This window comes from Rana temporaria, chromosome 1 (assembly GCF_905171775.1).
Source record: "Rana temporaria chromosome 1, aRanTem1.1, whole genome shotgun sequence".
Lineage (NCBI taxonomy): Eukaryota > Metazoa > Chordata > Amphibia > Anura > Ranidae > Rana > Rana temporaria.
This window is the reverse complement of record NC_053489.1, coordinates 219615850-219642462: the sequence shown is the minus strand read 5'-3', so window position 1 is coordinate 219642462 and position 26613 is coordinate 219615850. Positions and strand designations below refer to the sequence as shown.

Here is a 26613-nt window from a genome sequence, read left to right as displayed (position 1 = left end):
GGACCTTTAGGCAGCTAAATGCCCAGGCCAGGTTTTGCGATTCGGCACTGCGTCGCTTTAACAGACAATTGCGCGGTCGTGCGACATGGCTCCCAAACAAAATTGACGTCCTTTTTTCCCCACAAATAGAGCTTTCTTTTGGTGGTATTTGATCACCTCTGCGGTTTTTATTTTTTGCGCTATAAACAAAAATAGAGCGACAATTTTGAAAAAAAAATCAATATTTTTTACTTTTTGCTATAATAAATATCCCCCAAAAACAAAAAAAAAAAAAATTTCCTCAGTTTAGGCCGATACGTATTCTTCTACCTATTTTTGGTCCAAATTTTTTTTTTTATAGCGTTTACAAAATAGGGGATATTTTTTTTTTACTACCAATGGCGGCGATCAGTGATTTTTTTCGTGACTGCGACATTATGGCGGACACTACGGACAATTTTGACACATTTTTGGGACCATTGTCATTTTCACAGCAAAAAATGCATTTAAATTGCATTGTTTATTGTGAAAATGACAGTTGCAGTTTGGGAGTTAACCACAGGGGGCACTGAAGGAGTTATGCTTCACCTAGTGTGTGTTTACAACTGTAGGGGGGTGTGGCTGTAGGTCTGACCACATCGATCGTGTCTCCCTATAAAAGGGATGACACCATCGATGCAGCCGCCACAGTGAAGCACGGGGAAGCCGTGTTTACATACGGCTCTCCCCGTTCTTCAGCTCCGGGGAGCGATCGCGAGGGGGCGGCTAGAAACTCCTTCGTCCCGATGGCTCCCTGAGGCTTAGCGACCGCCGCATGTACCGGGGGGGGGGGTCCCGATCAGACCCCCGACCCGCGGAAAGGCAGTGACGTGCGGGCACGTCTTTCCGCCTGCCCGTGCCATTTTGCTGACATATATGTACATGCGGCGGTCGTTAAGCGGTTAATGATTTAGCAACCTCGGCTACATTCTCATGTAAGCATGGAAAGTAGGGTTAAGGTTACATAGGTTTTTTTCCTTTAGAAAATGTATAACCTCTGCTTTCTGTGCTGTAGCTGCACTATTAGAAAACAATAGCTAATGCCGCATACACGCGGTTGGAATTTGCGACAAGAAAAGTTCGATGTCGGCTTTTGGGCGGAATTTCCGACCGTGTGTAGGCTCCATCCGACTTTGTCGGAATTTCCGACAGCAAAAATTTGAGATGGTTCTCAATTCTTCCGATGGGAAAAGATCTTGGTCGGAAATTCCGATCGTCTGTATGCAATTCCGAGGCGCAAAAAAAAAAACATGCATGCTCAGAATCAATTTGACACATGCTCGAAATCATGTTGTACGTCACCGCGTTCTTGGCGGTCGGAATTGTGTGTGACCGTGTGTATGCAACACAAGTTTGAGGCAACATTCCGTTGAAAAAAAAATCTACGGTTTTCTTGTCGGAATTGTCGATCGTGTGTACGTGGCACAACTATTACCCATAGAAACCTTTGCTACTTTAACCCTTTCTTCTCTACTGATAACATCTAAGACAAAGTCTCACCCCTATCCTGCCCCAATCTAGACCCTTCTGTCTACAACACATTATTGTTAACCCTCCTGAACCCACTCACATCTGTCAATACATGCAGAATCAGGCCCACAACTGCTACAACCTTGACAAAAACACATCAAAGTCTCCAAAAAATGTAGCCGTACTCTTGAGGGTCTGTGGTGCAAGACTACGTCTTAGAAATAGACTTCAACGTATATAAATCTGCCCTCAAAATACAGTTTCTGCCTCCACATCTCCAGGCAGACCTATTTTGTCACTCATCCAGTTCCTGTCAACTTTTGATGAGGTCAACATTGTACAGATATGTCCCCCCACTTAACACTCCATGTTTAAAGGTACACTCAATACTTACGTCTTAACACTGCCATTCTAAATGAGGTTGCTAAACTTTTTTCTAATGCCCACCTAACCACCTTCCCCATGTTCCCTCGCAAATACTACGATCACCCTCTGACTCCAACCTCTAACCTACGTCTTCAAACTCTAAAACATGCACTAGTCGTCCCCTCCATACTTAAAAAGCCCTGGCTGGATTGTTAAACACTATGAAAAGCAGTTATGCAGTGTACATAAATGTGGAGCTGTTTTGCCAAAGTAAAAGCATGGCGGAAGGAAGACACTTTCTTTGCAATCTTTGGACTGGGCTCAGTAAAAAACAGTCAAGCATACTGTGAACATACATGCACACTGCAATGCCACTGCTCACAAGTTAAATTAACCCCTATTGATAGCCCTTCATGAAAATGTTTCTTTCCATTGGGCTGACAAACTGATAAAAATAATAGTTCACATCACTCTCAACACCAAAGACCTATAGTCACTGAATTTTGCACCTCCTGTCAATCTTAAACAGGACCTTCAACAATGGCATTCCTTAAACCTTGACATGGTTTGGGCGATGTAAGGCCCTGAAAATGATGGTCCATCCACAGATTTTGTATGTGTTGCTTGCTCTCTTTTAAGGGAATTTATATGGGCCCACAAATCACCTAGACTCAAACTGCCACTCCTCTCCCTTTCTAAAAGGGAGGAGGCATCAGCCTACCTGACTACTATAGAGTGGTGCATCTATTGAGGGTTGTAGATTGGCACTGCAACAAAAGTTTCAAGCCCATGAAGTCACCATGAAGGTCAAAGACTCTTTCACCACTGTCCTCACCCATGACACTGGTCATAAGGAATGTGGCCAGGGCTTGCTTTCCCTCGCTCTGGCGGCAGACGCAGCCTCCTACTAGTGTCCTGTGGTATGCCAAAATTAATCAGATCCTCCATATGGAGGAACTGACTTTCTACCCTAAACAATACTGAGGAAAATACTGAGATATTTTAATTGCACTGATGGCCATCTACAAGCATTGTCTCAACCTGAGCAGGTCGAGCCACCTAATTGCACCTCTATGACTAGCAGATAGTGTCTGGCCCCTGGAGAGTTAAGCTCTGGCTTCCTTACCATTCTCCCCACATCCCCTCCCACTCTCCCGGCTCTCTTCTGGCCCAGTTTACAACACTACTCTCTGGCCTTTAACTTGACTACACTTTAAAGTTCTCTATAAACCTTTTATACCCTATGTGATGAAATGCGGTTGACCTGAATTGGCCCATCGTAGTTGGCTCTAATCTCTCAGCTATTCTTTTATTGTGTTTTGTATGATTAATATGCGACAAGTTTAGATTTGTTGTACCAAGGCTATGTTAAACCCTCGACATCAGGAAAGCCTGACGGTACTGTGCAAATTAACCAAAATTGTTGCTTCAATTGAGTGCTTCGATTTGTTTTTGATTGTTTTGTGTTGCAATAAGGCCTATTCCTTCAAAAGTATGTCTATGATGTGTCATTGAATTTTTCAAGATGGAAATGGTTGCTAACTAATGTTTTTGGGTACCAAGATGTGTTCATATGTTCTGTAATGTGTATGGCCATAAAGATGGAATTAAAAAAAACAAATGAACCCCTAGATGCAGTGAGCATTAACAGGGTTCCAGCGGCCTTTTAAAAAATACTGAATTTAGCTGAAACCAAAGGCTGATCGCTTATCGCAGGAAATCTCTTAATATCAGAACAGTGCATAAAATGGAAATATGATCAAGACCATTAACAATTTACTAATAATAATAACTATTCAATGAATTTTGTAGCCCTGGTTGAACAGAAAACAGAAAAAGAGCTTAAAGATTAAGGTGTGCCAGTCTGCAGCTTTAGCCTTTCTGGCTATTGAAGATATACAGTTGGATGTGCTGAAACTAATCCAGAATTCATTATTACTAAGCTATAATAAGCCATTCTCTCTGTCTGTACATGTTGTAAAGCATATGTCCTAAACTTCCAAACAGAATGTAAAGCACGCCCTTGTTCATGATAAGAGCTCTACAAGTGCTTGCAGAGTGTAAAATAATTAGTACAAATGGCAAATACAGCAGATTACAGCTTTCTAACAGGCATATTAGTGTTTTTATGGTCTGATGGTGTTAAACTGTACCTCTACTTTAAACAAAAGAATGCTATAATCCTATTCTAGATTAGAATAAAACCAACACTGCACAATTTCATTGAGAAAGCATCTTAGTCCATTTACATTTCTCATTTCTAAATAGCTAACTACATAAAAAGGATCAATTGTACCAGAGAAGGAAGGGAATCTTAATGCAAAACCTGAAGGGAGAGATACGAGGGCTGCCATTAAGAAGTTACCTTTCCAGAAAATGCTAGTTTTCAGTACTTTGGGTCACTAGTTTTCTCTCTGTTCCTTTACTGCACATTAGTTTCAGGGCAAAGAATCAAAAATCATTACATTTCATTAATACGTTTCTATTACGGTTTAAGCTTGATTAAAACAATATGGGAGTTTTTGCTCTTTTCTGCAGATTTAAACTTTACTCACTTCTGAGTAAGTTTTGTAATAAAAAAACTGCAGCACCTGTATCACTTAATGCCTATTTCAGGTCACACCTGAAATGTCTTGTACCTCAATGTCAACTTCTGGGGTAGAACCAAACACACAAGCAGGAAAGGGGATTTTCTGTACAGTATTTGTACCACCAGAAAAATCAATATTCAGGATACTTTGACGTTAATTGTAAAAAGTTTCTGCGCCATATTGAAAGAAAGTGATTATTTTTAATCTGATGTACTTATGTGTTTGTACCTGAATGATTTTAGATTTTTATGTCAGAAAAAGTTACTGTTAAAACTCTCAATCACATCTCACACACTGTCATGGCAAATCCTAAAAACTCCCCGTTTCCCGTCTGAACTGTATGCACTAGGTATATGTAAAAAAAAAAAAGAATTTTTTATTTTTTTTATTTATGTCCTTAAGAAATTTATCAGTCATTAAACGATGGCACCATCATTTGCGATTTTTCGTATAGTGTATGGCCAGCATTAGTAACATCAGCATAAAAAGCAATTCTACCATTTAGGCAAGGCTCATTGTGGTCAAATGTGCTGCATAGGTGCGGTGCGTTTTATATTACCAAATATTTTCCATTTCTTTCATTCGTCCCACCTTTGCCACATATTTTATTTAAAACAGAAAATGCCGATTTGTATTTCAAGAAATTCCCCCATCATTTTTGGAGGATTTTCTCAATTTGTCCATAATTTTTTAAGATATCACATTTAACAAGATTCACAAAAAATAAAAATTCTAATAACAAACAAAAGTCAGAATCGCATTTAAATTCAAGATTTGTCAATCATCAGTCATGTACAACATAATAGAGAGGGTCAAAGAACAAAACAAGATTTGCCCGTTCAGCCATTATTTTCAGAGAAGAATCCCCTTATGTGTTATGCAGCAACTTATGGCTGAATGTTGTTTATTACCGGAGTCTTTATTTTGTGGTTTGCAACTGCGGATGGCTGAATCTTGTTAAATTATACACTCAAATCCTCTGAAAATTATGGGTGTATTTTGTAAAATACAGACAGACGCCCATCAAACATTCGCTGTGTGAGCCACAAAGCAAAATCTTTACAGACTCTAAACCACCTCAGAGAAATGATTTTGGCTGTGAACCTGCTGATGGCTGTATCCAATCGCAGCACAGATCTGTGTATTAGTAAACACAACCCAGATCTGGCTGTTTTTTTCTTTCCTTGATTTCACTTGCCGTTCAGAGCTGAAATCAGCAAGAAAAGCCAGAAAGCCAATCTGAGTAAAATTAGCAAACACACTTGTTAGGCACACAGTTAACCTTTGATTGCTCTCCTGATCACACAAGTCACGCAGCCAGTGCCATTAGTACAGTAACAGTGTACAGTATGATCACTGATCATTGATTACCGTGTCACTTGTGACAGATAGTATGTACGTGTCCCTTCCAGTCAGTGTCGGTTAGCGTCAGTCCCTAATTGCCCGGCACACTATCAGTCACACTAGAAGTCACTGATCACCGCCATTACTAGTATATAGTGTCTGTCTGGGTCGGTATGGTCAGAACTATACTAGTGTTCCCAATACTATAGTGTCCCCAAAAAAACTGTCAACCCTGTCCACTGTCAGCACTTGCGACATGTAGCAGAATACATTTTGTCCATTTAAAATTTATGAAGAAATTAGAATTTATTGGTTATGTTTTATAACCAAATTTGGGGTCTTTTTTCATTTATAGAATAAAAAAAAAAAATATAAAAAGATCCAGTGGTAATCAAATACCACAAAAAGTAAATATTAATTTGGGTGAAAAAAAAAAAAAAAAAATATACAATTCATTTAGGTAGTGTTGCATGACCGAGCAATTACCGGATACCAACAAATGAGGTAAAACCTTTCAGAGGTCAAGTGGTTAAATAAAGCAGATATTTTATTTATAAAAGTGACCTTTTTAATTAAAAGTTTTTCGGAATTCCTTCTTTTAGAATATTTAATTCACTTCAAGGGATAAAGCAAGCCAATGAGAAAAATGTATGCAACATAAAAGTACGGCAGAATTTGGATGCTGTATTATGCTAATAAGTAATTTACTCATCACACTTCTATTCAAATGTGTTCTCATACAGCTGGCTGATTAACTGAGCAGTGTGCAACTGGACGGATTCTTGGCAGTTTAATACAGTTTTTTTTTATTTATCTGGCAAAGATTTTGGCTGAATCTGTATAAAGCAAAGTATATGCTTGACATTTAGAGTCTGTTGCCTTAAGCTATTCTGGAAAGGAAAGGGGACGTATTTAATAAAGTGATAATAAATAGGATATAGTAAAAAAATAAAAAGGGGTAAAACTGATGTTAGACATAATTGCCGTGCTGACTCATTTAGTAAAGACATAATCGCTTCTACTCAAACACAAAAATTCCATTTACATAATAAAAAAATAAATAAGAATTACAACAAATATAATTATCCTTGTTGGCAGAGTACACCATTTCAAGATGTGTAAAGAAATGTAAAAATAATGCAAAAACATACATCATACTAAGCAACGTAATCAAAATGTGCAAAAATGGACATTAGGACCCTTTTAAAACATGATCATGGTTGGTTCCTTTCTGTCAAATTAATTTAATCTACCATTAACATGTGCAGCAATTGATCAAAAACAACAGACTTGCCTTATCCATCTTACCCTTGTTGCTCCCCCCCCCCCCAGAGTGGAAGGGAAAGATTTGGGGAGTGTCGGGGAGGACAGTCTATTGAACTTTTAGCAATAAAGTTACCAAAGTACTTTCTGGTAAACAATCTAAATGTTATCAGGTAAGAAAGCCCCCACATGTTTATCCTTTTTTAAATCCCCCAATGTTTGTTTAAAATGTTTGCAACATGTTTGTACTGAACATTACAATTCCAAAATAATAGCCAAACAGCCCTCTACTGGTGCTCTTCCATCTCTGACCCCATTCTGTAGGAACTCATTCCTATCTTTATTCTAAATCCTCATAACCACTTAAGACCTGGACCAAAATGCAGCTAAAGGACTTTGCCCCTTTTTGCGATTCGGCACTGCGTCGCTTTAACTGACAATTGCGCGGTCGTGCGACGTAGCTCCCAAACAAAATTGGGGTCTTTTTTTCCCCACAAATAGAGCTTTCTTTTGGTGGTATTTGATCACCTTTGCGGTTTTTATTTTTTGCGCTATAAACAAAAATAGAGCGACAATTTTGAAAAAAATCTATATTTTTTACTTTTTGCTATAATAAATATCCCCCAAAAATATATATAAAAACATTTTTCTCCTCAGTTTAGGCAGATACGTATTCTCCTACCTATTTTTGGTAAAAAAAAAAAAAAAAAAAAAATCGCAATAAGCGTTTATCAGTTGGTTTGCGCAAAATGTATAGTGTTTACAAAATAGGGGATCGTTTTATTGCATTTTTATAATTTTTTTTTTTTTTTACTACTAATGGCGGCGATCAGCGATTTTTTTCGTGACTGCGACATTATGGCGGACAGTTAACAATATTGACACATTTTTGGGACTATTGTCATTTTCACAGCAAAAAATGCATTTAAAATGCATTGTTTATTGTGAAAATGACAATTGCATTTTGTGAGTTAACCACAAGGGGGCGCTGATGGGGTTATGTGTGACCTGAAGTGTGTTTACAACTGTAGGGGGGTGCAGGTGTGACATCGATTGTGTCCCCCTATAAAAAGGGATGACACGATTGATGCTGCCGGCACAGTGAAGAACGGGGGAAGCCGTGTTTACACATGGCTCTCCCCATTCTTAAACTCCGGGGACCGATCGCGGGACTCCAGCGGCGATCAAGTCCTCGAGTCCCGGAGCTTTGGACCGGGTCGCGGAAGCACGCCCGGGACCCACGGCTGGGTGCTAGTACAGGACGTACCTGTACGTACATGCGCTCAGCTGTGCCATTCTGCCGACGTATATGTGCAGGAGGCGGTCCTTAAGTGGTTAATGTCATTATCTAACACTTCTTCTGTATATCCTTTTTGTAAAAACCTCTTTTTAGGATGTTGGATGTTTTAAATAGACCTCATCCTTCATACAGTTTTTCTTCAGTCTCAGGAACTGTCCCTTTGTATATTATATAAACACAGAGGACGATGGCAGCAAGATAAGGGTATGAGGCTTTTTCCATCTGTATTTTAAATAAAAATACCTGGTCCTCAATCTTTTCCCCAAGTCCCAACAATTATTGACAGGGGGATGTTCATGATAATTTAAAGAGTTACTAAACCCAGAACAGTAAAATCAGTGTGTATATGCAGTAAAGCATGCTTGTTATACTCACTGTGAAACCTAAGGGGTTAATCCTTTGCATTGTGTAAAAAGGCTGTGAGATACTGTCTGTCTGATCGCCCTCTTCTTCCACTGACTCCAGACCATTTCCTGATCGAACAGAGCATTAGGGGACAGGCTGCACATGCTCAGTTGGGAGTGTAGTGCATATGATCAGCACAGGACCAATCAGCACTGTCCAGAGAAAGTGTCAGAGGAAAATGAAAACTCCTCCTACAAGCTTTGAGCAGACATGGATACAAGTCACAACACTGCATTAACTGCTGATGAGAAAAGGTAGTTCTCAGTTTATATTTACTAAAACTATTGCATTCCCATGTTGTGTACTGTAGGAGACCAGATATAGTGAATGCAGGGTCATGGGTTTAGTAACACTTTAACAAAATATTGGTGTCATCATTACCACATGTCAAAAACTGAGTTAAAGGGTCACTAAAGGAAAAAAATGTTTTTGCTGAAATGACTGTTTACAGAGTATAGAGACATAAAAGTTAACGGATTCCTTTTAAAAATGATTAAAAATAGATTAAATTCAATCATATAATGTGCCTACAGTTTCACTTTCGTTTTTAAACTGGTTTCATGTTTATGTTAAGTAAAGAGATCCACAGAACAAAAACAAACAAATCCAGGGCAGTGTTTTGTTTTTAAAATGAATCTCATTGGTTCTGAGGAGTTTTAGACACACAGCTTGGACCACAGTGAAAAGCTGCCATGAGATTTTTCATAAGGAGCCAGACAAGCAGGAAGTGTGGAGATCACAGCAGAATTACAGCTACTTCAAAGCAAAAACGAACAATGAGGACATGAAACCAGTACTGCAGTAAGGTAAAGGAAGCTATTGAGCAAAAAAAAAAAATTGCCTTTAGTGATCCTTTAACTCCGCTTCATTAACTCTCCAAATTATGATCATATCAATATACAATTTCTAGAACAGCAGCTTCTCAGGTTTGTTATTTAGAATATTCTCTGTTTCTCACTTGGCTATGAATGTATTGGCCACATAGGGGGCAAATTTGGCAGTTATTGCTACTCTTGTGACCAGTCTAAAAAATAAATTTTCCTGGGTATAGATTAGCTTACAATAAGTACTCAAGAGCCATTTTACCAATGCCAAGGCTTCCCAATGGTTGATAATCGTATATCATGGACTAACATCGGCTTTTCCTTGGGGATCCCCATTTCTTTTTGTGATAGAAACCCCTCCCTAATAAAGGTAAACAACTGTTGGGGATATTCATACATTTTCCAGAATTGGGCATATCTAATGCTAGTGGGGAATAGTGAATATTCTTATGCGTGTTCCCATAATTAGACTCTTTCCATCTCCATTCCAAAATTGTCCCCTTCTTCACCCAGAGCCTCTTGTGTGGAGATTCTTATTGTTGCCATAATGTCTATAGTATAGGGTGCATAGTCCCAGTGGTTTAATCTATTATTCTAGTGCATCTTCGAATCGGCCAGCTTGGAACTCCAATGAGACCCATTATTATTGTCAAATGCAACTCTGCTGTGAAAACTAAGGGGGTTCAGAGGCTTTACAAATGTTATTTTCTAAATTAGATGGTTCTGATCTTCACACCCTTCCTATACTTAACAGGAGTGAAATCTGTAGCAGAGGGATTTTGTAGGAGGCGAAATGCCAACACCTTAATCCCTTAAGTTACCATTTTAAAACCTGGTTCTTTATTTATTGTTTAAATCTCTAGAATGCTTGACTTTTGGTCTGTTTTTACTTCTGATCCATCGTATTCTAGAAATCTTGAATTTTCTTACTCAGTTGCTTATGTTATGCTTGCAAATTGGTCAATATAAAACAAATAGTAAAAGAAGGAAAGCTTTTATTATCAATACTAGCAATTAAAAAAAAAATCCTGATTAAACTATTAATCACATGTGATTCTAAGGTAGGACTATATATGCTCAAATGCCCCTGTGGCCTCCAGTATGTGGGGAGGACCACAAGAAGGTTATCAAGCCGATTAAGAGAACATGTCTATAATATCAAAAGGAGGGTCAAGGGGCATAAGGTATCCAAACATTTCTAAATACATCACAACTGGGACATTAGTGGTTTAACATTTTGGAATTAGGTAGAACAAAATTTGGAGGGGGGCAATTTTAGGAGAGCCCTCTACAAAAATAAGAGAGACCTGAAGATTTTATGAGAGGAATACACTTATTTCCAATAGTCTATGTATAGGGCTGTTCATGTTGCAGATACTTTTGTGAGCTGCTTTCATGCAGCTGCTGGCCCAATCTGTGCTATTTGTTGTTCCTTTTTTAAATTACTGACAGACATACCTACCAATACTAGCACTGGGTTGTAGCTGGCTGCGCCTTGGTCGTTAAATGTCTCTGCCAGACTGATCTCTCCTGTACCCCTGATGTCATATTCACAAAATGCACAGAGCGGAGCACAACGATCCAGTAGAGCAAGAGAGATATTGCAAGCTGCTACATTCCTAGGCAACGTTTTTCAGTTTAACCGGCAGTGACGCTGTGAGGCAGTACTCCTTAGCGCTTATGATTCCACAAGCAATGTGAGCGTATATTTTATCTTTGACCTAATGAAAGTTTTTAGCAGTGCACAGTGTATGATTATTTTTTTTCTCTTGAGCTGTGTAGTATACAGTATAGCTTCTTTGGGAGGCTGTGTTTACATTCAATGAAATTCATGAGATGTTGCTACCATTTGGTGAAGCATTGAAGCGGTGTCCAATTGTCTCCATTACTATTGACAGTGCTTATTGGAGAGTCCATATGAGAGCACCTTTACAATCATGGGTTTATTTCTCATGCTTGTTTGACCTTTGTAGCCAGGAACAAGCCTTAAGTTGAGCGCACACCTTTGGGGGATCAGGTGGAAGTGTCACGTTTCACTGTTTTCATAGTTGTGGCGTTATCACTTTCAAGCACAGACATTTTGTTCACTATACTTTGAAGCATAATTACATGATTCACTAATTAACCATCACAATTTTTGTTCGTTTTTTGTATACAATTATCCTTGCAACTTTGATTCATTTATTTAGCACAGCCCTTCATATTTTGACAACTATACACACTTGTGCTAGCAGCCATCTTTGGATGGTTGCACAAATTGCTTACACATTCATTTATTATAGGTATTTAATGTAATCATAGACACTTAAAGCGGGAGTTCACCCGAATTTTTTTTTTTTTAACATTAGATTCATGCTCATTTTGTCAAGGGGAATCGGGAATTTTTTTAAAAAACAAAGCCGTACTTACCGTTTTAGAGAGCGATCTTCTCCGCCGCTTTCGGGTATGGTCTTCGGGACTGGGTGTTCCTATTTGATTGACAGTCTTCCGACAGGCTTCCGACGGTCGCATACATCGCGTCACGAGTAGCCGAAAGAAGCCGAACGTCGGTGCGGCTCTATACGTCGCCTGCGCACCGAAGTTCGGCTACTTTCGGAAAATCATGACGCGATAGATGCGACCGTCGGAAGCCTGTCGGAAGACTGTCAATCAAATAGGAACGCCCAGTCCCGCAGCCCATACCCGGAAGCGGCGGAGAAGATCGCTCTCTAAAACGGTAAGTACGGCTTCGTTTTTAAAAAAACTACCTGATTCCCCTTGACAAAATGAGCATGAATCTAATGTTAAAAATTAACATTTCTGGGTGAACCTCCACTTTAAGTAATCATGTCCGTGGAAAAAAATAAAAAAACGCACACCTGTGAAAGTAAGACTTTAAAACTTACCAGGTCTGGTACCCTCTGCTGTGCTTTACGGTCTTTATATCCAGCCCTACATCACTACAGGATAGCAAAGATTTAAAAATTGGGTGCTGTACCAGACAAATATAAAGTCTCTTCTTCTACAGGTACCATTTGTTTTAAATATTCTCTCCCAGTGACAGGGTGACTAATGGTGTGATTAACATCGGTATTAAACTGGTAGTAAACCGCAGTAGGTTAACAAAAAAAAAATCCCTGCAAGGCAATGTCATAACGTGCTACAATGCATTGCAAACAAGCACATTATGAGAGGCTTACCTTAGAACGAAGCCCTCCAGCGTTATGCTGCCAACGCTGAGAGGGCCAACATCTTCCCCTGGTCTTCCTTCCTGGTTCGCAGGCCTTCCGGCTACATGAGTGATTGGGGGTGCATGCGCGCGAGAGCCACAGTTTGATGATGTCACCGGCTGCATGCACTCTGAATATCTTCTAAACAATGCAAGTTTAGGAGATGTTCACAGTACCTACAGGCAAGGCTTATTATACCTTATTTTTATTCCCTATACGCTGTATGGGCTTGCATATGGGTAGCATACGGTTCTGCTATACAGATGTACAGTAGCTCACGAAAACATTTTTGTAAATATTTTATTGGATCTTTTCATGTGACAACACATGAAAAGAAATTATACTTTGCTACAATGTAGTGAGCATGTCCAAATTGAGCCCAATTAGCCATTTTCCCTCCACAATGACATGTGACTGGTTAGTATTACAGGGTTTCATGTGAATGGGGAGCAGGTGCGTTAAATTTGGTGTCATCGATTACTCACTCTCTCATACTGGTCACTGGAAGTGGAACATGGCACCTCATGACAAATTACTCTGAGGATCTGAAAAAAAGAATTGTTGCTCTACTTAAAGCGGGAGTTCACCCATTTGTAAAAAAAAAAAATTTCTCCCCTTAGCTTCCTGCTCGTTCGGTCTAGGGGAATCGGCTATTTGTATTAAAATATGAGCAGTACTTACCCGTTTTCGAGCTGCATCTTCTTCCGTCGCTTCCGGGTATGGGTCTTCGGGAGCGGGCGTTCCTTCTTGATTGATAGTCTTCCGAGAGGCTTCCGACGGTCGCATTCATCGCGTCACTCGTAGCCGAAAGAAGCCGAACGTCGGTGCGGCTCTATACTGCGCCTGCGCACCGACGTTCGGCTTCTTTCGGAAAATCGTGACGCGATGGATGCGACCGTCGCAAGCCTCACGGAAGCCTGTCAATCAAGAAGGAACGCCCATTCCCGAAGCCCATACCCGGAAGCGACGGAGAGGATGCATCTTGTAAACGGGTAAGTACTGCACATATTTTAAAATAAATAGCCGATTCCCCTAGTAAAAACGAGCAGGAATCTAAGGGGGAAAAGTGCCCTCTAAGGGTGAACCCCCGCTTTAAAGATAGCCTAGGCTATAAGAAGATTACAAAGACCCTGAAACGGAGCAGCAGCATGGTGGCCAAGACCACTTTAACAGGACAGGTTCCCCTCAGAACAGGCCTCGCTATGGTCGACCAAAGAATTTGAGTGCACTTGCTCAGCGGCATATCCAAAGGTTGTCTTTGGGAAATAGATGTATGAGTGCTCCCAGCATTGCTGCAGAGATTGAAGGGGGTCCACCTGTCAGTGCTCAAATGGAAGATGGAGGAGCGCAAGGCCTCAAACTTCCACCAGCTCCGTGATGTCGTCATGGAGGAGTGGAAGAGGACTCCAGTGGAAACCTGTGAATTCTCTGGTGAACTCCATACCCAAGAGAGTTAAGGCAGTGCTTTAAAATAATGGTGGCCACACAAAATATTGACACTTTGGGCCCAATTTGGACATTTTCACTTAGGGGTGTACTCACTTTTGTTGCCAGCGGTTTAGAAATGAATGGCTGTGTGTTGAGTTATTTTTAAGAGGACAGCAAATATATACTGTTATACAAGCTGTACACTCACTACTTTGTAGAAAAGTGTAATTTATTCAGTGTTGTCACATAAAGATATAATAAAATATTTAAAAAAATGTAAGAGGTGTACTCACTTTTGTGAGATACTGTGTGTAATGGCCATTTATCTGTATTTTTTGCACTTGTGTGAATTACTTCTACTGTACAGTAGTACCAGAATGTATTCTATTGTAGAGTAGTACCATCATTGTACAGTAACTAACACTTAAACAATTATCTAAAACCTAAGAAGGTTACCTCTGCACACATACCTATGATACATCTCGTTGGTTTTCTCATAAGTGGGATGGATAGGGTCTTCATAGCCAACCTCTGCTGCACGGCTTCTTTCTTGCTGCATGTAGGCCCCTCTGACAAGTTTGGCACCAAAATGCCAGCCTTCTCGTCGAGACAGCTCTACATCCGCTGTCACGTTGTCATAAGCTTCCTAATTGAAAAAGGCACAAAATCAAAACTTTAGATAATATCTTTACAGGCTTATCAAAAATATTAATTAGTGCATGGGGACAGCTATAATGAGTGTGTTGCAGTGTGTACTCCACCACATCATTGTGTACATTAATTCCTAGTGATTTTATATAATAAAAAAGGGCAAAGTATGAAGTTCAGTAACTAATAATGCATCTTGATGTGAAATGTTTCTTTTACACATTACCCAACAACCCCTTAAATAGTGGAAAAATAGGATTTTTATAACAGCTTACCTGTAAAATCCTTTTCTTGGAGTACATCACGGGACACAAAGCCTAGTAATCACCAAGTGGGTTATATTCCACCTTCAGGTGCTGGACACTGGTGTAATAAATTAGACAGGAAGTTTCCGCCCTATATAACCCCTCCCATACTGGGAGCACCTCAGTTTTTGTAGCAAAGCAATAAGTGTCCCAATATCCACAAAGAAGAGGGGCGGGAGCTCTGTGTCCCGTGATGTACTCCAAGAAAAGGATTTTACAGGTAAATCCGATTTTCTTTATCGTACATCACGGGACACAGAGCCTAGTAATTACTAAGTGGGACGTCCAAAAGCAACGCCTACTGAGTGGAGGGATCAGACATGAGGATCTATACTGCTGCCTGCAGAATACTGCGCCAAAAAACAGCATCCTGTTGCCGTCTTACATTCACCTGATAGAAATTAGTGAATGCAGGCACCGACGACCAAGTTGCGGCCTTGCAAATTTGAGTCATAAAGGCTTGGTAAATCACCACGCATGAAGCGCTTACTAGCCTGGTAGGGTGCACTCTAAAAGAAACAGGGGGAAACCCCCTCTTTTAACCACAAGCCTGAATAATAACCTGATGAATCAACATTGAAAACAGTTGATTTAGACGCTGCCCGCCCTTTCCTGGGGCCTCTTGGTAGCGCAACATCATCAGTTTTCTGTATCCGAGCAGCCGCTTCAGATAGGCCTTGACTTTTCTTACTCCAACGAGAGAGAGTGTAACCATTTTAATAGCTGATCTGAACACTGCCTGCCCATTTCTAGGGTCTTCTGGCAGCACAACAAAACGTCAGTTTCCAATATCCGAAACCTTCAGATAGATTTTTAACTGCTCTCATCTATATTGAGAGAAAAGCAATAACTTTTCCTTCCGCAGAACAAGGTTCTGGAAAAAAGAAAGGCATGAATACCTCGATTCAAATGAAAACTAGATCCTTCTAGGAAATAAAGCTGGGTGAGGATTTAACATCACCCTATACAGAATAATTAAGTATGGCTCTATACTAAAGAAAGTTGCCAATACTGAAACTTTCTTGCGGAGGCTACCGCAACCAAGAACACCAACTCCCTTGTTAGAAGGATGAAGGGGAATATGGTGCATCGGTCCAAGGTGCTGACCTTGTAAGCCAACAAAACTAGACTCAATCCCCCGAGCACAAGGGCGACCTAACTGGCGGACTTATACGCGTTACCCCTTGTATAAAGGCCCGGATCAAAGAGTGCGAAGCAAGAGACTTTTAAAAATACTGACAAGGCCGGAATCGGATCCTTGATGGAACATAAGGCTAGCTCCATCTCCTTTCCTAATGTAGGAAGGCAACAATTTTACCTATGACATACTTCCAAGGATGCCACCCTTGGTTTTACACCAGGAACATGGCCCTTCCAAATCATACGATACCTGGTCCTGGAGGCCAGCTCTCCTGTATGAATTAAGTTAATTTGCCTCTGATTCTGAAAGCCCTGATCCTCAAGAATGCGGGCTATAACAGCCAGACCATTAATTCCCATGTTTGCAAGATGGAATGGAATACCGCCATGCGAAGTAGGCCTGGACAAGATGTAATGGACCCTGGGTCCTCTACTACCACCCTTACTATTCCTGCACAGCAAGGTTGTCTGGGTTATGCCGGAGAAATTAGACCGGCTTCCGTTCCCCTCTGATGTTGCATAGAAGCCACGAAAGTCGCGGCACTGGGGGGAGAGAACGAATAAACCAGTGACAACTGGTCCCACAGGGTCACCAAAGCATCTGTCCCAAATGCGAGTGGATCTTTTGTTCTTGACACAAAGCTATTTAACTTCTTGTTGAACCTGTACCCCAATACATTTTATGTACAGGGTACCCTTTCTCTTGCATTTGGTCAGAAAAAAGTCGGGGTGTAGAGGTCATTCTCCCGGGAACAATTGTTGACGGCTCCAGAGAATCGCCTGTCATGTCTTCATTCCATGAAATGACAATTGTTAATAGTCAAGGCACAAGCTCCTCTGCCCAAGCCAGAACATGGCTGACTTCCCTCTGGCTGCGCGACTACTAGTGCCTCCTTGGTAAACAAAGTAAATCACTAGTTTTGCATTGTCGGATTGTACTCTAGAAGCCAGCGTTCGTAGCCGCCACCTCCCCAGGTAACAGGCATGAAGGATCTTCCTTTCTGCCAATCTTTTGGTTAAGAACCACCAACTGAAACTCCAGCATATCCCTGGGATATGGGCGACAGAATAATGTTTATATCAGCCTTGAATGAAACTGAGTATAGGGAACCGCTTTGAATGAAGCCACCATCTTCCCCAGCACCTTAAGCAAAAGGCAAATGTAAGGAACTGTTCCTTGCCTTGACCACATAGACCAGCTTTCTCCTAGCACTGATCTTGTCCGAGGCCAAAAAACTCTTTTGGGCTTTGTCCCAAAAATTCCAAGCTTCTTACCAAACAAAAGAATGTACCTTTAGAATGGGATCCTAACCCAGGAGTTCCAGATACTTGACCATGCTGGACACACTTGGGTCTTGCTACATGCTACTGACTGATCAGCAGGAGTTTTCCTCGGTATACCATTACTGCTATACCCTGGGCCTTTAGACCTGCTAGAGGCGGGCCCTAGCACAATGTAAACCCGGGCACGGTGGCTAACCCAAGGGGCAAGACCACCAACTGGAGAGGGTGCTGTTCCCCTGCGAAACGCAGACAACCTCTGCAGTCCCATGTAAACACATATGCAAATGGCTCCCCATATGTGTATGTGGCAAGTGTTAAAGCCATATGCCTCTATGGAAGCGTGTTTACATGGAAGCATGAATTCATACAAATATGTTTTAGGCAAAGCTCACCAGTCACCCCAGGAGTCATGGCGTGGCAGACCCAGTCACTTTGCAAAGGTGTGCCCGCGCTTGCTGGTCGGACTGAGTAGACTACAAGGATCTATATTATCCAGCCTGTCTCTCAGCCGACAGTTGAAAGAAGATTCAAGAAAAAAGTAAAATAAAATTTCTCCTCAGGGCGCTGGGCCCAAAGGGAGCCATACATCCTTCTCCTTGCTAGACAAAACTGAGGCTGCATACTGCAGGGAGGAGGGTTATGTCTGGAGGGACCGCCCCCTGGGGGGGGCTGTTCAACTCTGTTAATGTAACATGTATTTAATTGTCGAACATGTTTCTGCCTAGTCCTCTGCTGTAAACGGGGAACATAACCCCACTTGTCAATATTTAAGGAGCCGTGTCCGTCCATGGACGATAAGAGAAATGGACATTTTTAAACATTAGTTACTAGCTGTCAAGTTCCAGTGTTCAGAAGAGGTTTTCAAACATCCTGTGCACATGAAGCCTATAGCAAAAAAGATTTAACAGTTTCCAATAAGAAAGATCAGGTTAAAAATCTTTCAATAAATGTTATTAAATCAACGTTTTCTGCAGTGTTATTTACATTATGTCTACTAGAACATGGGGAGTGTAGGCTACGCGCAAGGCATGCCACTAGTGAGAACTGTCAGTTACCTGTAAGCTTATGCAAGCTCTCACCCACTTTCAAACCCTCAAATGGCTGCTGCCATACTGGTCATGTGTGCAGCACAATGGCAACTACAAGTTTTCAGTGGGAGAGGAGAGTTGCAGCATGAAAAAAAAAAATTTGCTTACCAAACCTATTAATTTTGAACATCCAAGACCATCTAGAAGAAATTGAAATGCATATTTTTGTTTCATTACTAAAAAGCATTCGAAGCTTTAGTGCCACTTTAGACCTCATTCGTACACCTGGGTGAAGAGCGGTCTAGATTAAATTAAAAATGTATCTTTTGAGAATCTAAATTACAAGTGGTACAAAGTAAATATAGGGACAATATAAAAAAATATATAACAACCATGGGCCAGATAATGCAACAATATGGCTCTCTTATGTCCTGGTCCATTGTATATTACCAGCATGTTCATACTCAGCAATCAATTTACAATTGTTACGCTAATAACCTAGCCAACAGACATGTTTCCATATTGGTGATTAGCGACGGTCAGTGCAGCATATAGTGGATACTTGTCATGTGTTACATTAGAAAGCTTTTCAACTAACATTACAAAAGCATGTTCAGGAAAAAAAAAAAAAAAAAAGTGAAAGGCCTTAAAGCGGGGGTTCACCCTTAGAGGGCACTTTTCCCCCTTCGCTTCCTGCTCGTTATTACTAGGGGAATCGGCAATTTATTTTAAAATATGTGCAGTACTTACCCGTTTACGAGACGCATCCTCTCCGTCGCTTCCGGGTATGGGCTTCGGGAATGGGCGGTCCTTCTTGATTGACAGGTTTCCGAGAGGCTTCCGACGGTCGCATCCATCGCGTCACGATTTTCCGAAAGAAGCCGAACGTCGGTGCGCAGGCGCAGTATAGAGCCGCACCGACGTTCGGCTTCTTTCGGCTACGAGTGACGCGATGGATGCGACCGTCGGAAGCCTCTCGGAAGAATGTCAATCAAGAAGGAACGCCCGCTCCCGAAGACCCATACCCGGAAGCGACGGAAGAAGATACAGCTCGAAAACGGGTAAGTACTGCACCTATTTTAATATAAATAGCCGATTCCCCTAGACCGAACGAGCAGGAAGCTAAGGGGAGATTTTTTTTTTTTTTTAAATGGGTGAACTCCCGCTTTAAATTAATGCAGATATTTCTTTTGATCAGACAGCTGAACGTATTCTGGAATTTGCATCAAAGTAATCCCAGCATATGTCAGCTCGTAAATTCCATGCTGTTGTGTTTGGAGCAGTAATCATTATTGTTCTAGAGCCCCTCACCTTTAAGTAGCACTGGTACGTGTTGAAGATAATGGGATTGTCCTTGTTAAATTTACGCTGCATTTCCAATGTCAGACGGCTGATTGCAGGTTGGAAATAGGTCTGTTCTGCATCAACCATCAAGCGAACACCCGTTTCCAAGGCTTTCTAAAACACACATTACAGGGTACAATAAATGGCACTGCATGTGTCATTAGAATAATAGAAGAGAAACTGGGCTAAAAGATCACAAATGAGAAAAGTACAATACACAATATACCAAACTAAAATCACCTATGTCAAAAAGACATGCTTCTCATATTGCGGCTGCCACTGTGACCTGACCAAACTTTACATGTAGTGTTCTGTTATCTTGTCAAATAACAGGTCTTTTCTTTTATTTATTAAAACATTGTATAAAAACGCATGGTTTTCTAAAGGTCATCTCTACAGTACAATACAAAGATACGAAAAGTTGCTGGAAACAATATGAAAAAAGTCTTTATATCAAAATGCTCATTAGAAAGCTGAATTATATAGTGTTCTTCAAACAGAAACACATACATGTTTAATGTAATATATTGCTATGGAATTGGTTATAATTAAAGTGGTTGTAAAGACCGAATGTTTTTTTGTTTTTTTTTACCTTAATGCATCATCTTACCTGAGCCCGATGTTGGTCCAGTGCAGCAGCTCTCTCCTCTCTCACTGAACATGGAGGCAGCAGCAGGAACCATTGGCCCCTGCTGCTGTCAATCACATAGGAGCGGGGAAGAGCCATGCTGTGTATGTCCATGGATGCACAAAGACCCAGCTGGGAATCGAGCCTGCACTAGTGCCCTCACAGCAAGTGGCTTGCTATGGGGGCACTTGGCAAGGAGGAGGAGCCAGGAGTGCTGGCAGAGGACCCCAGAATTGGAGGATCAGGGCTTCACTGTGCAAAACCAAGACATGTTTGGTATTACATAAAAAGAAACAACATTTACAATCACTTTAAACTACATAGAAAGGATCTATTTGCAACTGATACCATTAGGATATGGTAAGCTTGTGACAATGTTCTCTGGATATGACAGCTTATTTGACCACAACAAACAGTATGTTCAACAAGAAAGTAAAATGATTGATGGGTAGGAGAGCTTACACCCCACTATACACTAGCCAAATGTAATAAACATTAAAGACCTCTAGTCGAGAAGATATTCGTTTGTATTTGCATTTCAATTAGGCAGCATGAGCACATCCTGAAGCCAACAGTGCTAACTTTGTCTTTAAAAAAAAAAAAAAAAATCGAGAGGTTTAGGTCAGACAGGTTGTGGACACAAAATAAAAGCATCACAACTGCAGCATGTAAATGCCCCAAACTGCTGCCTTTTGCAGCATGTCTAAATAAAGCCTTTGAGCACTGGATTCCTTACATTGTAGGTGTCAGGCAAATCGTGCCCCTTGGTTGCCGATCCCAGAACCTGGAGAGGAGGGGGTGGCATTTAGTGGACCCGATCAGCTGTATTTTCCTTCCTGCAGCCACTGAAAGCCCACTTCTCCTCCTGTCCCTACAGCCAGCATTCAGCAGCAGCAGCATGGAGGGAAATGCAACCGATCAGTCCTACAAAATGCAGCTCCTCTTTCCCAGGTCCCTCTCCTGTTGCCCACTTGTCCAGCCCCTGTGTGCTCCCTTGGACCTCCCTTTCCTGCCAGCTGCTACGGGGGATATTTCAGGATGAAGAGTGGGGGGAAGGGGCCCGTAAATGTGTTATTTACTGTCACCCCACCTTTTCTGGATGAACACAGTTAGTGATCGGTACTCATCACTGACTATATTCATTCACAATTGAAGCATAGTAAAGTGCATTTTTTACTATGCTTCAGTCTGTGAATGAACAGGAAGCCGCTCAGCACAGAGCACCTTCCATTAATTCACTGACTGTTCAGTGTGGCCGAGGCTGCAGAGAAAGAGCCTGGGGTATCTCTGTCCTCAGTCCCTTTCTCGGTCTCAAAAGTGAGACATTAGGGTTCCGTTTAGATCCCCGATATTGCACCAAAGCCCCCCAACAGAGCAACTAAAAAAAAAAATATATTATTATAAACAATAATAAAAAAATACAATTGCCAAAAAATTATTAAAATAAAGAACTACCGACACCATCCACCACCCTACTGACACTGATACAATTGTCAAAAATAATCTAGAAAAAAAAAAAACCTACAGACACCATGCACTGCCCTACTGGCGGACACTGTGCACTTCTAAAAGGTAAACTAAGTAAACGTATATGTTTACAGTGACATTTCTATTATATATATATTTTCAATTTTCATTATGATTTAGTTGGGCCTGCTAGTAAAAAAAAAAGTGCCAAACCTCAGTGATTTTTTATGTTGTTCAGGTACCTCTCAAAGGTTACCTACCCCTGCCTTACCTAAATCACAAATTGACTTATACAGACAACTGGTGCAAACAATATAGACCATTATTAGTTGATATCCTAGGGATTCTGCTGTGATATGATGACTGCAATATGATGCCAACAAAAAAGCTCCCGACAAGCAGACAATATTCTGCAATTAGTATAGACCACAGCAAGGTGATTTTCCTTTTGGAGTATCTCAAAAATAAAAAAAAATTGTTGCAGGGGATGGTGCATCTTGGTGCAGACATCTAAGAAAATCAGCAAGCCAAGCACTAGCAAAATATGACATTTGGAGGGGGGGACATTCTGTACATCTGTGTTGCCATATTGCATTACAATTTACAGAAAATGACAGTGCTGCAGATTGAAAAGGGTCATTTTAATAACATTTAATTACAATTACAATAAATTGTATATGCTATATTATATATTTTTTGCTTTTTTCCCCAGGAAAGTGGAGTTACCCTTTAACACCGATTTACTGCGTGCTTAGCCAAGGATTGTCCTCATTACTTCCACAACCAAGGTCATTATACACTATATTGTCAAAAGTATTGGGGCGCCTGCCTTTACACCCTCATGAACTTTAATGGCATCCCAGTCTTAGTCCGTAGGGTTCAATATTGAATTGGCCCACCCTTTGCAGCTATAACAGCTTCAACTCTTCTGGGAAAACTGTACACAAGGTTTAGGAGTGTCCATGGGAATGTTTGACCATTCTTCCAGAAGCGCATCTGTGAGGTCAGGCACTGATTTGGACGAGAAGGCCTGACTTGTAGTCTCCGTTCCAATTCATCCCAAAGGTGTTCTATCGGGTTGAGGTCAGAACTCTGCAGGCCAGACAACTTCCTTTTCACCAAACTTGTTCATCTATGTATTTATGGACCTTGCTTTGTGCACTAATCCAAATCATTTAGTAGAGAGGGGGGGGGGATTATGGTGTGGATGTTGTTTTTCAGGGGTTGGGCTTGGCCCCTTAGTTCCAGCATACCAAGACATTTTGGACAATTTCATGCTTCCGAATTTGTGGGAACAGTTTGGGGATGGCCCCTTCCTGCTCCAACATGACTGAGCACCAGTGCACAAAGTAGGGTCCATAAAGACATGGATGAGAGAGTTTGGGGTAGAACACCTTAGGGATGAATTAGAGCATAGACTGCGAGCCAGGCCTTCTCCTCCAACAGATAGCAGAAAAGTATTTAAAATATATATTTTTTTTATAGTGAAAAAACAGAGTGATCAAATACCACAAAAAGAAAGCTCTGTTTGTGGAAAAATGGAACACACATTTTATTTGGGTACAGCGTTGCATGACTTCGCAACTGTCAGTTAAAGCAACACAGTGCTGTATCCCGAGGTAAATCTTCCAGGAGTCAAATGGTTAAGCGCTTTTTTGTAATGGCATTATGGTAGTTGTATTACTGCTCCTACAACTGAAATGCTGAAAAGATTGGGGAGCTACTGAAGACAGTAGTAAAACTAAGGTTAAAGATAAAATGTGTGCTGCCCACATCTTTCATGGCAACAATTAGCCCCAGCGCTGGTCCCTACTATGTATGGACTATTCTAACTGCCATCCTTCCACTTGTCCTTGATTCAGTAATTTGTTGTTACAATCCATGATAGGGTTCCTACAGTTGACACTGCCAAATGCTTCTGTCCAAAATTTGGAAATCCTCCATGTGTGATGGCACATGGCCATTAAGATTGAAAGGGCTGGTTATTGCTCCCACAGTACCAACGTTTACCCTACATGGCATGACAAGTCTCCCAATCATTCCACGTGATGCTTCCAAGGACTGCATTGCTCGCTATGCCTTTATACCTTGCACATCACGCTGTGTTTGGGCATTCTTATTACAGAACAACAATCTATTTTATGGGAAATTAAAGCAATACACCTATTGCAATTAACAAGCTAAAGCCTTTCTTCTCTTTGAAGGTGAAAATAAAGTACCAGCTCTTAATCAATTTGGTTTTAAGAAGCAATAAAAGCCTCTTTATTGCTGCTGATAACTTATGGCACAAACAAATGGCTGTTATTGTTTTTTTTTTAATCAAACTTCAAAAGAATGTATTAGGTTGCACTTCATTATGAAAGATTACATTTCAGCACCGATTCATTTATTTAAATTAGTACTTAATAAAGGAATTCAAAGACATCCTGATTTAAATGGCATTTCTAAGGGCTGTTCCTACCCTTTTGGATGTGAGAAATATTGTGGCATTGATTTACGGCACCATCTGAGCCACAAACTATACAGCTCATCTCAGCCATGCAGTGTTTAAATATTAATGAGTCTTGTGGAGTCAATGCCAGTTACTGCCCATTTATGCAGCAGTTTTTACACATACTTTTTTGAAAGAAAGCCAGAAAAAAAAAAAAAAAAGCAAACAAAAAAAAAAAACAGCTATTGCATGTAATCTACCTCAGATTTTGGTAACAATTTCAAGAGGTACTTGGCAAAAAAAAATGACTTTTCAGCTGTTTAAGTGCATGTTTTTGGACTTCTAAACAAAATAAAAGTATTTTTTTCTGGTTTGGCTGTAAATTGTGTATGCTCTTTTTATGACAAAAATAGAAAAATGCCTCAACCAGACACCTCAAGGAATTTCCTAAAGCTAGAATACCAATAAGCCATGGTCAATGCTGCTTTACAATGCTTCTACAAATAATACCAATGCCATTTTGGTTTAGGTCACAAAAAAAATAAAAAAATAATAATGTATAAAACTGTAGCATACTGCAGGAGAAAATTACATTTAGGGGTTGATTTACTAAAACCGGAGAGTGCAAAATGTGGTGCAGAAACCAATCCGCTTACAGTTTTTTCTTGTCAAAGCTTAACCACTTGCTGACTGCCCTATAGCAGTTTTACTGCTACAGGGTGGCAACTGTGCACTGGATATATATATATATATATATATATATATATATATATATATATATATATATATATATATATATATATATATATTATATATATATATTTATTTTACACACATTTTATGTGATCCAGCTCTTACGGGTAGCGGGCGCAAATGCACGGCGGCTTACTCCCGCTGTGTATAATATATATACACACACATACATACATACATACATACATACATACATACAGTGCCTTAAAAAAGGTATTCATACTCCCTGAAATTATCCACATTTTGTCATGTTACAACCAAAAACAAAATTGTATTTTATGTGATAGACCAACACAAAGCGGAACTTTGCAAAGTCAAAAGAAAAATGATAAATGGTTCTCCAATTATTTTACAAATAAATATCTGTAAAGTGTGACATGCATTTGAATTCAGCCCCCTAACTAAAATCTAGTAAAACCAATAGCCTTCAGAAGTCGCCTTATTAGTAAATACAGTCCGCCTGTGTTTAATTTAATCTCAGTATAAATACAGCTGTTATGTGAAGCCCTCTGAGGTTTGTTAGAGAACCTTAGGGAACAAGCAGCATCATGAAGGCCAAGGAACACACCAGACAGGTCAGGGATAAAGTTGTGGATAAGTTTAAAGCAGGGATAGGCAATAAAAAAAATATCCAAAGCGTTAAACATCTCACGCAACTCTGTTCAAACCATCATCCGAAAATGGAAAGAGTATGGCACAACTGCAAACCTACCAAGACATGGCCATCCACCTAAACTGACAGGCCGGGCAAGAAGAGCATTAATCAGAGAAGCGGCCAAGAAGCCCATGATAACTCTAGTAACACTGGGGGGAAGGGGGGGGGAAGCTGCAGAGATCCACAGCTCAGGTGGGAGAATCTGTCCACAGGACAACTATCAGTCATGTACTCCACAAATCTGTCATTTATGGAAGAGTGGCAATAAGAAAGTCATTGTTGAAAGAAAGCCATAAGAAGTCCCGTTTTGCAGTTTATAAGAAGCCATGTAGAGGACACAGCAAACATGTGGAAGAAAGTGCTCTGGTCAGATGAGACCAAAATTTAACTGCTTATCCTAAAAGCAAAACACTATGTGTGGTGAAAAATTAGCACTACCCATCACCCTGAACACTCCATCCCCACTGTGAAACATGGTGGTGACAGCATCATGTTGTTGGGATGCTTTTCTTCAGCAGGTACAGAGAAGCTGATCAGAGTTGATGGCAAGATGGATGTAGCCAAATATAGGGCAATCTTAGAAGAAAAGAGCTACAATGGAATGGTTTAGATCAAAGCATATTCTTGTGTAATGCCCCTTACACACGATCGGAAATTCCGACAGCAAAAGTCCGATGTGAGCTTTTGAACGGAAATTCCGACCGTGTGTATG

At 40.6% G+C, this 26613-nt stretch overlaps 1 protein-coding gene across 2 annotated transcripts in view; it reads right to left on the bottom strand.

Moving 5' to 3' along the window:
- Positions 1–26613, bottom strand: part of LOC120937414 (proline dehydrogenase 1, mitochondrial-like) — a 218663-nt gene that overhangs the window by 32094 nt on the left and 159956 nt on the right. The window contains exons 10-11 of one of the 2 annotated variants that reach the window (XM_040350634.1): positions 19935–20081; positions 14689–14864 (exon numbers count right to left, since the gene is read on the bottom strand). In XM_040350634.1, the coding sequence (XP_040206568.1) occupies positions 14689–14864; positions 19935–20081 (323 nt within the window). The remainder of the gene's footprint in view (positions 1–14688; positions 14865–19934; positions 20082–26613) is intronic. The other variant, XM_040350642.1, reaches the window with a different exon arrangement.